Source organism: Bombus affinis, chromosome 1, assembly GCF_024516045.1.
Source record: "Bombus affinis isolate iyBomAffi1 chromosome 1, iyBomAffi1.2, whole genome shotgun sequence".
In the NCBI taxonomy this organism is placed as follows: Eukaryota; Metazoa; Arthropoda; class Insecta; order Hymenoptera; family Apidae; genus Bombus; species Bombus affinis.
This window is the reverse complement of record NC_066344.1, coordinates 11,141,581-11,155,745: the sequence shown is the minus strand read 5'-3', so window position 1 is coordinate 11,155,745 and position 14,165 is coordinate 11,141,581. Positions and strand designations below refer to the sequence as shown.

The window sequence follows — 14,165 nt, the reverse complement described above, 5'->3', positions numbered from 1 at the left end:
TTGCTAAGAGGAGCAACGCCTCGCCCTAATACAGATTTATTGCCGCCTAAGAGCCCGAGCTGGCCGTCCTAATACAGGTATTATGCTGACGCAGGAACGAGGAATTTACACGAAATTGGAGGTAATTTGTAGGGGTCGAGTTCACCCTACCCAACTCCTCCCCCTGCGCCCCTACAACACCCAACTCGTTCCCTCGATTCTATCCACCGTTACATCGAACCGGGCTCGTGCCTGCTTCTATGCACCTGCAAACTCGCTTGAAACGACCAAACTACTGCCCTCTCTGCCTGTACACGGATCCTAAACGAGTTCATCGAGTACATAAGTTGCTTTCTGTCTTACTTAACTCTGTGAGATAACGCCGAAATCGGAAAGAAAGAAATATTTTTGTACAAGAGGACTGCGATTTACTTAATTGGACACTGTTTCATTTTTTCTGTAAATGCATGCCGTATTTTGTGTCACGAAATTTATATTTTTGTTTGAAAATTTATAATTGGTTTAATAATCCGATTTGTAACTTTTATTTATTCTGATAAAATTAGAAATCTTTTAAATATATGTATATTATAGGTTAAAAAAAGTTTCTGTATCTTTCTGAATAATGTATCTTAGCGTAATTACAATTACCGATGATCCAATTGCAGATAATGTACTACTAAATCGTCCTCAACTTTAACGGCGAACGATTTAAACGCTTGAAAAGAATCATCGACGTTAAAGACTCTATTTCGGTTCCAAATCGAACCGTTAATAAAGCGAATAAAGAGCAAAGAATAGAGCGAAATCGCGCCTCTCTCAATATTATTTCTAACGTCACGAAACGGAGCATGTTGAGGCGCATTATTAACAGACATGGGTCGGTGATATCCGCGGTGCGTTTCTAGCGACCCTCATAAATTGCCTCGGTTCGTAAATGTGCCGAATCGATTTGGCTGTCAGCCGTCCGACGCTCGCAACGAATCAGGATCGTAATATCGCTGGTAAAAATGTCAGGAAGACGATTCCTCTTTTTGACAAACGATAGACACTCGGCTTCCGAGTGTATCAAGGTTAATCTGACCTCGCGATTTTTCTTCCAACGAAGTTACTCGCGACTTTCATACCGTGAAAAAGAATCGATTCGAACCTATCCTTTCGCTCGAACACTTTCCCTCGTTTTTCTTTTTTCTTGCCCGTTTTTTCCTTTCCTATCGATTAGCGATTAATTGGATATTTACAGTTTATTAGCTATGTTCTCGCATCTCGTTATCTGATACTCGTTCTGGCTCTCGATAACAGGATTTTATAAGCGTACTTTGCAGGCCATGTGCTATTTAACATTTTAATGCCAGCCGAGCCAAGGCACGGGATGCTTCTAGCTGCCCCGGGCAGCCTAGAGATTTTAATCTCGCCGTTGTAATAAGAAATAAAACCGAGCAGCCTAGTGGACTCGCTAAATACCAGCCGGCAGCCGCGTTGTTGAAACGTTCGTGCGCGTCACGCGATCCAGAATGCGAAACAGAAAGAATCTGGACGCAATTAGAGGGCCTAACCTCCGAGCCGCAGACGTCGAATTATCGAGCTTAATCATTCCAACGTTCGAGATTTATATCCACCGCGTCGGAAACGACCCGCTGCGTTTACATACTCGACCGAGTTAAACGCTCACCGCTATCCAACACACGTTATGTATGTATTGCAGCGCGTTGAGCAAACGTATCGTTACATATTGCGAAAAGAAAAAAATGTTCTATCGTTGACATTAGGTTAGTGTATCGCGAGAAGAAAAGAATCGTTACCTAATCCAACAACCGGGAAAAAAGAGGGATGAGAGTTGGGCAAAGTTGATTAAACCAACCAGTTGGCCCATGTTCAACGTAAGTACTTACTTCTTTAACTTCTGGCAAACCGATACTCCGTGTCTCTTTAACGGTCGAGAATTAAAAGCCGATTCTGTGATACAATCGTACAACTTTTTTAGGTTCGTTTCTTCTACTTCTTAATCTTGTATTATTTTCCCTTTTTCCCTTGCAAATCGTTAAGACGAATGGGAGAATAACTTTTGGTTAAAACGTCCGATAAAGAAAACCAATGTATTCGTCTGGTTTAATACCTTGTTTTAGTAAGGAATTTGAATTTCAAGCAACAGATCCTTCGTATCGATTAATTGCAATCAAGCAGCATTCAACAAAGCCAGAAACTATAGCGCTAAATCAAAATGGCCGACTTAACTGCAGTCGAGCATTTCGCGATATCATTGTTCACTTACCTGGCATGTTTCGGGCCAAGACTGGGATCGTACATAGAACTGGCCGATATATCTTCATCGGGGATTTCGCCATTCTCCATGCCCAGTGCCGCGGTACATTGTCCTGAAAGGATTCGAAACGGCGTTAGTCAGAACTCAATATCTATTCGCGCGCGCTTTGTCAACTGTGGGCCGTTTTATACTAAGCAGAGTGGGACTGGATTGGTCTTGCGTAAAATTAAACGTTAATGAATGAGAAACGGGCGGCAATTTTCAGGTTGAAACTCTGCATAAACTAGACTTCGACGAACAATCACGAGAAAATACGCTTTTCCACGGGTCGAGCGCGCATTTAACGTATTTTGTTATTTAGCTAGCTAATTAAAACTTGACTGATGACAAACAAACTGTTTTCAATCGTCGCATTGATTTTAATAGATCGCCCGTATAATTTGTTTTATACGCTCGAATTTACACCGGGAATTTCGAATTCATTTGGAAAATGCCACGTTACCGCAAAATACATGTACGTATAGCTTGCAGTGGCACGATTACGGGCCCGTGTGAAAATTCTCCAACGAAATCCACAGGAACAGAAGCCGCCACCGGCGTGTGACTTCGTTGTGTGCACACAAGGGACCCAATCGGCGTTCACGGCCAAACTGAGATCGAACTTCCTTCCTCGTTCCCTTCCCCGTAAAAGTTTGCCAGTTGACCACGATAAACGAAAGGAACGAAAATACTAGCGGCGATAAAACAAAACCATAACCTGACACAAATATCTTGCACCATCCTAATTTCATATTTATCGATTGAAGCTATTCTTTCTTTAAAAAGATTCAATCTTTTCTTTGCTCTCTGTTCGAGTAAAAATTACGTGACTTTATCGGGTAAACGTTTGGCGGACAAATGATAGCATGTACGAGAGATCGTACAACTATGCGAAGATAACCAACTGTAATAAATTGTTCAATACATAGTGACGTAGCACGAGACAGCCTATATCGTGCCGGTTCACTTAAGCCACGACACTGCTGTTACGTTGGAAAGTTTCAAAACTGCAGAATGCGGCGAACGTGGGATTGGCTAGCATCCTGAGAGATTCAACACGCTAGCAATGATTTTCGCCAAGCAGCGTTATAACGGATGAAAGTTTGCTTTTATTCGTTTTATTTAAAAATACAAATTTGATTTAATTTATTTAAAAATACAATGTTCTATCGCATCTAATAGTGAAATATGTTTGTTTCGTTTTGATTGGTATCTGAACGTTTCGAAGTTTCGAATTTTCGTAAAGATTTTAAACTGGAAATAGCCGCGAAGCTTATGATTTTTCGAATAGAGGATATTGCAACGACGATAAAATAGACGTAGCCGTCTATGTTTAGAAGAAAGTTGTTGCTCAAGAAAATGACTTAACGAACGATGAAGTTGCAAAATGTGGGTCGCTGGAAAGTCGCAATCGCGCAACTTGAGTTGATATTCTACCAACTGCGATTGTCATGCGTACCAGTAATACAGTTAGTTTCTGTTCATGTTGGTGACTCGGTGTTACTACGACGAAACTTCGTCCTGGCTTCTTACTTCTCCAAATTCTACAAACTCGCCTGCATCACCGTTCTGTTTTGTATGTATATATATATTGTCTTATACATACAGACAGAATAGACTGGTTTTCCGACTTTGCGCACGAATCACAGTTTCGTGTAAGACGTTGCTGAGCGAACTTGTTTTCCTTAAAACGTAGTACATCGTGCGAGTTCTCGCTTGTTGCGCTAATACGCTTTATCCCTGTACGTCAGAAAACTTTGATTTTACGATTGAAACGATTAATTCGCGTTATGATTAGGATTGATGAAAATCGATTTTCAGAGTTCCATCTTAAAAATAAAGAGCTATGCCGGTCGATTCTGTAAATTACAATGCATAGAATAACGCCAATCGCGAACATCATGCTTTTCGATTCTCTTTGAAATTCGAAATTATTTGTCACCTTCCAATGCTAGATAAATTTAGGAAAATAACATTTCTTTTTTGAGAAAGTCGAACGTAGACTTTACGAAAAACGAAGTTATAAACACCAGTTCCAATTTGAAACTTTCGCTCGTTATTAGTTTATAGTAGAAAAATTCAATTCTGTTAATTCTGTATACGATAATTGGATGACGAAAACTCCAAATTTCTGTATTATCATTTACGCATTGTGCGAATCTATCTTCGATATTCAAATATTACCGCGGGCGAATAAAATTTTGCTTAATATCGATGGTCTCGATAACATATTTTACAAAGTTAACGGTATATTATGTTCTGCAGAATGATAAAACAAACGGAATAGTAAAATCGAGAACGTTCTATGAATAGATCTCGGTGAACGATTAAATAGTGCCTAAGCAGGAACGCAAGTCGATATGGCGAAGCAGTTAACAGGAGTACGTGACTGATTCACCGAGCTCTGTTTAGGACAATTTCCAGGGAGATTGTTTGCAGTTCCTCACGTTCAACAATCATTTCCAAAACACAATCAGAACGAACTCCTTTCGATAAACGCTCAACATCGACCAGGCACAATAAACCAACAGTTCTCGCTAGCGTACCCTGTTAACTTAAAATCCCACGCCGAACTAATAATTGCTTTTACGTTAATTTGAATTCACCTCTCGTCGGATCCAGTTCTCCCCTTGAAACTATTCACTATCAGCTACATAGACAAATCCATTGACAAATCGACGATCCCGAAATTACGTTTAAATCCAAAACTTTTAACGAAACTTTCGCTCTACCGAAATAATAGCAACGAGTCGTTTCTCACAGGAAAAGGTAGCTACGCCGATGTTGAACGAAAATTAAAACGTTTGGAAGAAAAGATAATGAAAACTACGCGGTAAATTAACTTCATGGGAGTAACGTATACTTCACAGAGGGGAAGTTGCCCGACGAGGCGCATCGACGAGCACACGCGTTGGAAACTCTAAGTACACTGACATAATTGCTCACTGGAATAAAACATTTGCCGTGCGACACGCTCGCCCATTGTTCGCCGGCTTGCCAATATGCATGCCCGTCTACGCCGTACAAACTGTACTTTGTCAGATAGGCACGGCCTAGTTCTCTTTGCAATTCAATCCTTAGAACTGTCGCCATCCTGGCGTCGGTGTAACTTCGATCGCGCTTTCCAGAATACCGACTGCGCCTCTTTATGCAGCATCCATTACTGGGGCAAACTGCGCCACTAGATGAGCCGTGCTGTAATTATCGAACTCGCGGCAAACAGACCGACTGTGTAGTTCGCGGTTCCACGAACCTCGCGCAGGTGCTCTCTTGGCCAAAAATTGCACGGAACTTCCGGATCTGACAGACTCGTTGCGAGAGCATTCAAATTGGAGAAGGTTTGCAACGATCTGTCAGTAGCATAAACGTACAGAGGAAGATACGGGTATTTGTGTATATATAATATAAACTTGGCGTAGTTTGAGACACGTATGTTCATTGTTCTTACGTTCACAATTTTGCGTACCTAATGCTTTGTATAGGTTGTTTGGAGAAAGATCTTAATTAATAGGAATATTACTTGATCTATAGGTGTCTGATATTCTAAGCAACTGTCATTTGCAACTGACACGTGTTTCTGTTCGTTTCAGTAAGGCTGAGGAGGGAAAATAGTTCTGTGCTTTGCTACATAACCACCAATTAGACTTGGTTACATGGCTGACGGATTCCTTCTGAAACCTAGTATCCGAGGTTAGGTAAGTAATTACGCAAATAATATTAATTAATTGTAAAAATAACGGAGACAAAGGGATCGGTTGATGCGATGAAATTATAATAAAACTATTATTAGTGATTAATTTTCTAATATTGGATAGCATCATTCAAAATTCATTTCGAACTCGATCGTTCTTTATACTTCCTATTTATGAGTAGTTTATTATCGCAGTACAATTCAGATTATTTTCAGATTCAGATTATTTGATGGTTAGTCGGACAAAGAGGACTCATGAACTACGAAGCTCGTAACAGCAATCGCAACTGTATCATGCACAAGTATCTTAAGAAAACGTGTCTGCTTCTAGACAATAATACGAGGAGAATAATATCTTGCTTGTCGGTTAATAATCTTCTTTGGCAGAAAATTCAACGGGAAAGGATTGTTTCTATTTCGAAAGCACACGGAAGGCCAAGCACCGAAATGTTTGTTCATAATTCAAGTTTCGTTTGAATGAAACTGCCAATCCTTAAGCGAGCTCGTTGTTCATCGTTGTTCAAGCGTATTAATTAAACTAGTTGGCGGAAAAACGAGTGCCCGATTCAATAAAATAAATTCGACGCGACGCATGGAGCGATGAAATACAACTGGTTTCCGTTTTCGCGTACCAGAAAAGCGCTAATCAATTTGCAATTTGAAAGATCGCCCCTTGACGCCATTTTTCTTCCCGAGCCGTTTTATAATATGGCCTATTGACTCATGAATACCGAAACCCATCGATCGGCAGCCAGCCCTGCGCGTTGCCTTGATTATATTTGGCGTTAATTAAATCCATCTGAAAAGGGAACCAACTAGTTTTCTCTGCCTTCGATGCAAATAACCTGGTTAATTGAAGTACAAAAATCTCAAGAGTGAAAGAAAGGGAGGTCGGATCGGTTTTTCTTCGACACGTAAACTGATAGAACAAAAGAGAAGAAAAAGCATAAAGCAGAAGACAATTCACAGGTATCACGAACGATATATAATTACTACGGAAAGTATCTGCACACCGTTGTATTTATCATAGTATTTACGTATCGCTAAGAGAATTTTCTACTAGGTATAAAAATAAAATGTAGAACCTGATGAAGAAACATTTCATTGGAAAATACCGGTGTGCGCAAATGTTGTTTGTAGCCACTATACTTTCTTCGTTGATGATAATTAATATGTACAAACACATCACGGGTAAGTGATACGCAATAAGAGACATTGGATGCGTATAGCACGAGCGAATGAATCGGCACAATGCCGTATGCTTGCTCGCCTGCGTCTGAGCAGTTATTAGATAGTATTGTTAATTCATCGTGCCGTTGACATTTCATTTGCGGTCGCACAATAGAAACTGAGTGCGTAGTTCCATTGCGGCCGACTTCCTGGCCCCGGAGAAAAATAATGAATATTAATCTTTCTGAATAACGACGGGGTTCATTCTGAACAGTTCCAGACATCGCACGTATGTATACGTAATTTGAGGGTAGAATTGTTTACCTGAAGATTTATTCAAATATCTCCATTTACGTTCTCACGTATTTTACCGTTATTTCTAATTTTCTCAACACAAGCACGCTGCAACTTGATGGTAATGTATCGTAAATGTAAATTAAAAAATCAGAAAAGTTCATCGCGAATGAGATTCCAGAACAACAAATTCTCACGGAAAACAGAGCGTTCTGCGCGACACTTTCGAGGGATAATAAAAAGTGACGCGACACGACGTTTGAAAAAACGAGCCATACGCGAAAATAAGAAACACGAAGATCGCAGTTAACGAATAAACGGTGCGCTAACATCGCATGCTATGGAAAACGTTCCTCGTTCCTCTTTACAAATTCATCTCGCGGACTCCATAACGCGCGGTTACAGCCGCGTATGTACACGTGTAATTTTCCTCCAATTTCCAGGCTGAATGCCGGGAAGATATGCTAAATCAATAAAATTTTCGTGCGGTCCGTGTCGCATCCAAGAATCGCATTCGACTACGTACATATCTCGTTGGCGCGTGCAACACGCCGTAGTAATTGTATATTACCTTGGCCAAAGTGGCACTCGCTTCCGGCTTGCTTGCATCTCGTCGCTGCCAATGCGCATAGTAGAAAAATTTAAATTTTACAGCCCGACTTTCGGGCAAACTGTATCTCTCTCTCACTCTCACTCACTCACTCTCTCTCTCTCTCTCTCTCTCTCTCTCTCTCTCTCTCTCTCTCTCACTCTTATGCTTGTACTCGTTCTGTCTCTGTCGTATCGTATCAAGGGAAAAGAAATCCGTGCAGAATCCCTGGAGGCGCTGCATGTCGCGTAGCTTACCCCTCATCCCCACTTTAACCTCGCCGCATAGTATGTTTTCCCCTGTGTGTATACGCGCGAGAACAAAGGGGGAAAAAAATTCCAGAATAATTTTTCTCCGCTTTAGCATCCGGCGATATTACGCTGGAAGACAACGGGAAAGACAAAACTAAGGTAAATTCATTTTCGTGGAATAGTCGCCGCACAAATGGAACAATATTTTTCCTTCGTTTCACCTCCTCCTCCTTTATCTGGCGAAATGACCCACGCGAACCATGAGTTAGACGACACCGGGTATACGTTTTCCACGACAGACTACAGCCACGGACGTGGGCTGTTGACCGTGTCCCATTCGTGTGAGAATCTTCTCCTTTCCAGCCAGTCGAAATCGCTTTAACGACGGTCATCGTGGCCACACCTGCTGCTGAACTACGGCTCAACCAGTGAATTATAGAAGCTTCTAACCCCCCGTGATATCAAGTATTTTTTACGCTCTTATGAACCGGGCATGATTGTATGTGTCTGATGACGTTTATTGGATGAGGATATTTATGTAATCATATTACCGAAAAGAATGAATGAGACGTCTCTCGTATTGCGAGGAGCTACTTAGAGATTGATATTCGAATTGACATTTTCTATTGTTACGGTCATTGCAGAAGAGATAGGATTTATTCATAGAAGAATTTAAAAGTGTTTTTAAATTATCACTTTCTATATTGATTTCTGTTTTATGAAATATGTAACCCATATGTAATCCATTTCTTCCGAGGATGGAATACTTTATAAGTTACATTACTTCATTAAACTGGTTCATTAAATTATCTTTCGAAACCACAGTTGCAGGTTTCAATTCTTTACTGCTACATGCTACTAAATAGAATTATGTTAAACGATGAAAATTCATTTCTAGAAAAAAGGAAATGATACTAATTTTTACTATCAAATAGGAAACTATTATTTATATCAAAAATAAAATATTGATCATTTTCAATGCAATGTATACTTGACAAATCAAAATTACTATAGTAAAGCAGTATTTGACAGAAATAACATCCTCAATGAACTGTTTTACTAAAAACGAAACATAATTCATATTATAAGAACATGTTGAACTTTTGACCTACCCAAGTCGAAGCAGCGACACCGTGGCAGGGACAGCAGGAGGAAAACGCCGATCAGAAGTCCTCGTGAAGGACCCAGATCCCGCTTGGGTTCGAGAACTGGCATATTGCTGGTGACCTGAGCCATCGGCGAGCCGACAACCTGCTCCTCCTCATCACTAACTGTCGACGAGTCTGACCGCATCGGTCATCGAGCACGTTCCTGGCATCGTGATGGCCGAAAGGTGGTGAGTGTTCTCGCCGATAACCTGCGCATAGTATAATCCCTGTTAATCCTCTGCAGACGCCACGGAAACGTCACTGACAAACGTTTCAAACCCGTTGGTAATATAAGTCGACGTATTGACATTAATACGATTTATATCTCTGTAAAAGTCTTCGAATTCAAAATATTATAGTAGCTGACGTTAAAACCGTATAAAGAGATAAACGATCAGTTAATAAACGGATTAAGATATTCTTTCAAAGACAATGTTTCATATTTGTATTTTATCGATGAAACCGGTGGTTGAATTTATCATAAGGTGATTCGAGCACAATGGAACGACAGTGGAATTCGACTAGGTATCCTCCGATGTTACAGAGGACAATCGAAACTCTTTGAAACAGGTACAATTCGACCTGACATTCGGTCTTCCAAAACTTGATCGTTTCTCTTTGAAATCGGTAGAACTGCTTCAATTCGGAAGCTTCGGCTCCCGCTTCAATTCACACTGCCTACGTGAAGTAGCAAGTGCAACCATAATCTCACCGCAACGAAATTTGATTCGACTCTGTTTAACTAAATGAAACTTAAATGTGTCTAAATCTTAAAAAGATTATGTATCGAATTTTCAGCGATTCACAGTTCTAAATTCTACGATAGTTTCTTAACACAGATCTACCGGTATATCATTGAAACAGGCAGCCACAGTAGAATAGTACCGCATTAGGTCAGACGCGAAAACAATAGATTTGAGTCTCTCTTAACGCTTCTGGATTATAACAGGAATATTTTTGTAATCTTTTGAAATATCTGCCAAATGATTTATCGATGAAGATATCAAACATATTTCAATCGAACCTTATTGTATCAGATGTGATTCAATCGAATCTTATCGGCGTTGAATAAGATCCAATCGAGTCTGTATGGAATGGAATCCAATCATGCTCTATTCGCATTAAATCAGGCCCTACGAGTTGCCATCGTGTCGGATAAGGTTCTATAGGTCCCCTATCTGCACGAATGAGGATCGGACGGGTCGTTGTGTACCATATAAAGCTCGACCGACTTCTACATCATTGGATTCAATTAAATGTCATGTTGTTAAATAGCATTAATAGCATTCGTTTGCGCTTGGTCAAATCATACGCTTTGTAATTATTGTTAATTGAAAGAGGAAATCGTAGTTAGCTTTACCATACATTCCAACCAATCAATGATCGATTTATCTAATAATAAATGAACAAATAAAGTTGATATTTACATAGAAATGTTTTTCTTTTTGAGAATTTATTTCATGTTATTTGGATTTAAAATCAATTTCACAAAATATATTTTTATCGTAACTCTGAGAAAAATGATTCCACAGACGTATTCGCTAAAAAAACGCGGAATATTATTCACGCTTCGAGATTGCTTTTATTTCAAGGATATTGAACTTTTCACCCCGATGTAGGTCAGAGCCAGCTTTAAAATCGTGTACAAGAAATCTTACAAAGTATACGTAGACACAGAATCACGCGTGTCCTGCATGAATAATTCATTAATGTAACTTCGTCGGCTATAAAATTTTAATTGCGCCTTCGTTATTAATGAACACGATCGTTCCTGGAGAAAACGTTAAGAGACCGTGTAATGGCAATTGCTTTACACGAACGCGCAGCTTACACAACTCACGCGTGTAGACGATGATGGACGACAACCGGCGTTGCAAATGCGCTTCGCGTTGCTACATTAACGTCTGACATATCTCGCGGACATCCTAACGTCGGTTTGCTTGTACGGCGTCCAAACAAAAATTTCGCATCACGAATGTACACATTTACATTCATTTGATTTATCAGATATGAAAGAATGTATACATCCCAGTTTATTTGAATTATCAAATATACAAACGAATTTAATCCGTGTACATACTAACATTCTTTCATACTTTAGAAATGTTGCATTACATTATAGATAGACCTGACACGTAGAATATGAAAGGCGAGAAATATTATATTTGAATAATAATATAATGTGATTTAGATACATTGTATGCTCGGAAAAACACTGGTATACGTATTTCCTACGACCATTTATTCTCACATTCGCACATTTTCTCTCTCCCTCTCTGTATTTCCCTATGTGATTCATTTGACGTGGGCATTCCTAAGAGATCTATGATCTCAAGCATTCAGTTGCAACACTATTTTTTCACGCCTTTAGCACTCGAAGCTGAATGCTCTTGATTCACGCGGCTATCACGCTCTACTTTTGAATCCGTCGAAAGAAGCACGTAGAAATTATCCCGCAATACGAGTTAATGTACGAATTTTATTAAGATTTTAGGAAATTTTGTCTATTTAAAAAGAAAAATTATTTGTTCGATGGGAAAGTAATGTCCGTATGTGTTACGTTCTTTCAAGAATGTGTGCATGAAATTTTTCAAAGGACTGCTTTATGATTCAGGTATGCTTAAAAAATAAGAGAATTCTGTGTGAGTCGTGCGAAAGATGAAAAAAAAGTCACTCTGATTTTATCATCGATAAATGTAGGTTTATACGTTTGATTTTATATTTAATGAATAAAAATGTGATTGCGATCGAACCATTCCTATAGTACAATGTTCCATTATAAAATATTAATCGAAAGATCAAAACGGAAGACTCTGTCATTTACCGAATTCAATTGCCGTCAGCATCCGTTAGGCATACACTTCTGTCGTTTAACTTCGTCTACGACCTTTTCCCCTATGCTATAGATTTGTGCACCAAGCGTCCCTGGGATTCGTTTGAAACTCCTAGTTATTCCGACCGCGTCGTCCTATGTAGGAAGTTCCCGGACCGTGTACAACTATGTACGTATGTAGTCCGAGTGGGTAGAACGGTTGTACGAGCGAAAGGGAGGCCGCGCTCTAAACAATCCGGCTATAGTCTGGAAGGGCTAGAAATAATTAGTAGCGGTACAACTTTAATCTGGCAACATTATAGTGGTATTAAAACGGCATGTGATGTATTAAGCCTGTATTTATGCAACACGGATTTGCCTCGCGCTAATTGAATGCGCCTTAACTTTTGGATATTCACGATGTAAGTAGAAACTGTGCGTCAGTGACAGACATGTGAGCAAAGCCTTCAATGAAACTAGGAAATAATAATACCTGAATTAGCAATTAAATTTTAGTTATTGTAGTTACATTTCTAGGAGTTAAATTACCGCACTGGTTTAATCTGTAGTGTTGTAAATATGCCAGATTATTTCGTAAGTGGTGCATTTCTTTGAGGATTCAATTCAAAACGATAAACGATGAAACGTGACAATGAAAAATGAATACAAAATAGAGAAATAACAAATAATTGGAGAAAGTGAGGGAAATATATCGCTGATTAATATTAGAACTCTTGGAAACAGAAGTATGAAACTTGTTCTAAAGAAATGAATATAAAATGAGTAAAGATAAGAAAAATAATTCAATAGATTATTAAAATTACAAGGTATGCATCACGTTGTAGATTTATAAAACTAGAAAAAATCATAATTGTGGATTTGTTTTACTCTGCTAGTTCTAGACATAATTATCGAAAGATAGCTATTTGATTTAATTTACGTATCAAAAAGAAATTCCACATGGAACACATAAATTAGTACAATAATAATTTTATTTCAATCATCCGAAGCTACTCGAAAAAGAAATGAGACCAAATTTCTGCTTTTATCGTTTATATGATACAGGCGAAATGGGAAAAAGCTGGCGCAATTTATCTGATATAAATATATGATGGCAAAGTTCAATATCACACGAACGGGGAAGAACACGTCTTTGTTTTCCGTGTAACATTTCAAGGATGCGAGGCCAACCCCGTGTACTATCTGATATATAGCTATAGAATACGAAGAGGCTCGTAAAGCCGTCAGAAACAAGTGTTACGTCCTGTATTGAGGTTGTAAGATATGGTGGTATGCATGTACCCGAAACCTATAATGGAACTTCGAGATCGGACGCTTTGAATAGCCGATCACGTGGCCACGCGTTTAGAATTAGGTTGTACGTTCTCCCCATTTCCGACGAAAGTGATTTGTTGTCGGTAGGTCGAGATCAGGCAAAACCAACGGAAAATATAGAGCGACGAAACTCGTTCGATTAAAACACGAAAAAAAAAAAAAAATAAAAGGCAAAAAATATTATCGAGAGATCATTCAGTTTATATTCTTCGCTTCCCTTTACTCTCACTCTAATTGTTCGCAACTATCGATCGTTAGCCAATAACGAGCGTGGAAAAGATCGAATTACACGCAACCGTAAACCGTGCGTTGTTAGAGTGACACAACATTGCGATAGTTCGTTGAACTGTGACACCGTTGTTGTTAAACGACACCGCGAAAAACTGCTCGTTTTTTTGAAAAATTTCCGCTTTGCGAGTTGAAATGATTTCTCGAATGAATTTTGCAAATCCCTTTATATACAACGGTGGAATATTTAGATGCCAAGGTCGTCAATTTTTTAACTCGATAGCCAAGGAATTTCCGAGCTGAGTTAACAAGGTTTGCTCTCCTTATTTTACTTGAATTTTTCGACGTTTGAAATCTGAGTTCGCG

General features: G+C 39.3%; 1 protein-coding gene across 7 annotated transcripts in view; it reads right to left on the bottom strand.

Moving 5' to 3' along the window:
* The window catches only part of LOC126917046 (discoidin domain-containing receptor 2), a 220,469-nt gene that overhangs the window by 102,415 nt on the left and 103,889 nt on the right, over positions 1-14,165 (bottom strand). For 6 of the 7 annotated variants that reach the window (XM_050723485.1, XM_050723456.1, XM_050723447.1 and 3 more), the window contains 2 exons: positions 9,389-9,633; positions 2,252-2,354 (listed from right to left, as the gene is read on the bottom strand). In XM_050723485.1, the coding sequence (XP_050579442.1) occupies positions 2,252-2,354; positions 9,389-9,569 (284 nt within the window). In that variant the 5' untranslated portion in view covers positions 9,570-9,633. Of the gene's footprint in view, positions 1-2,251; positions 2,355-4,887; positions 5,191-9,388; positions 9,634-14,165 lie in introns of those variants that run through there. The other variant, XM_050723495.1, reaches the window with a different exon arrangement.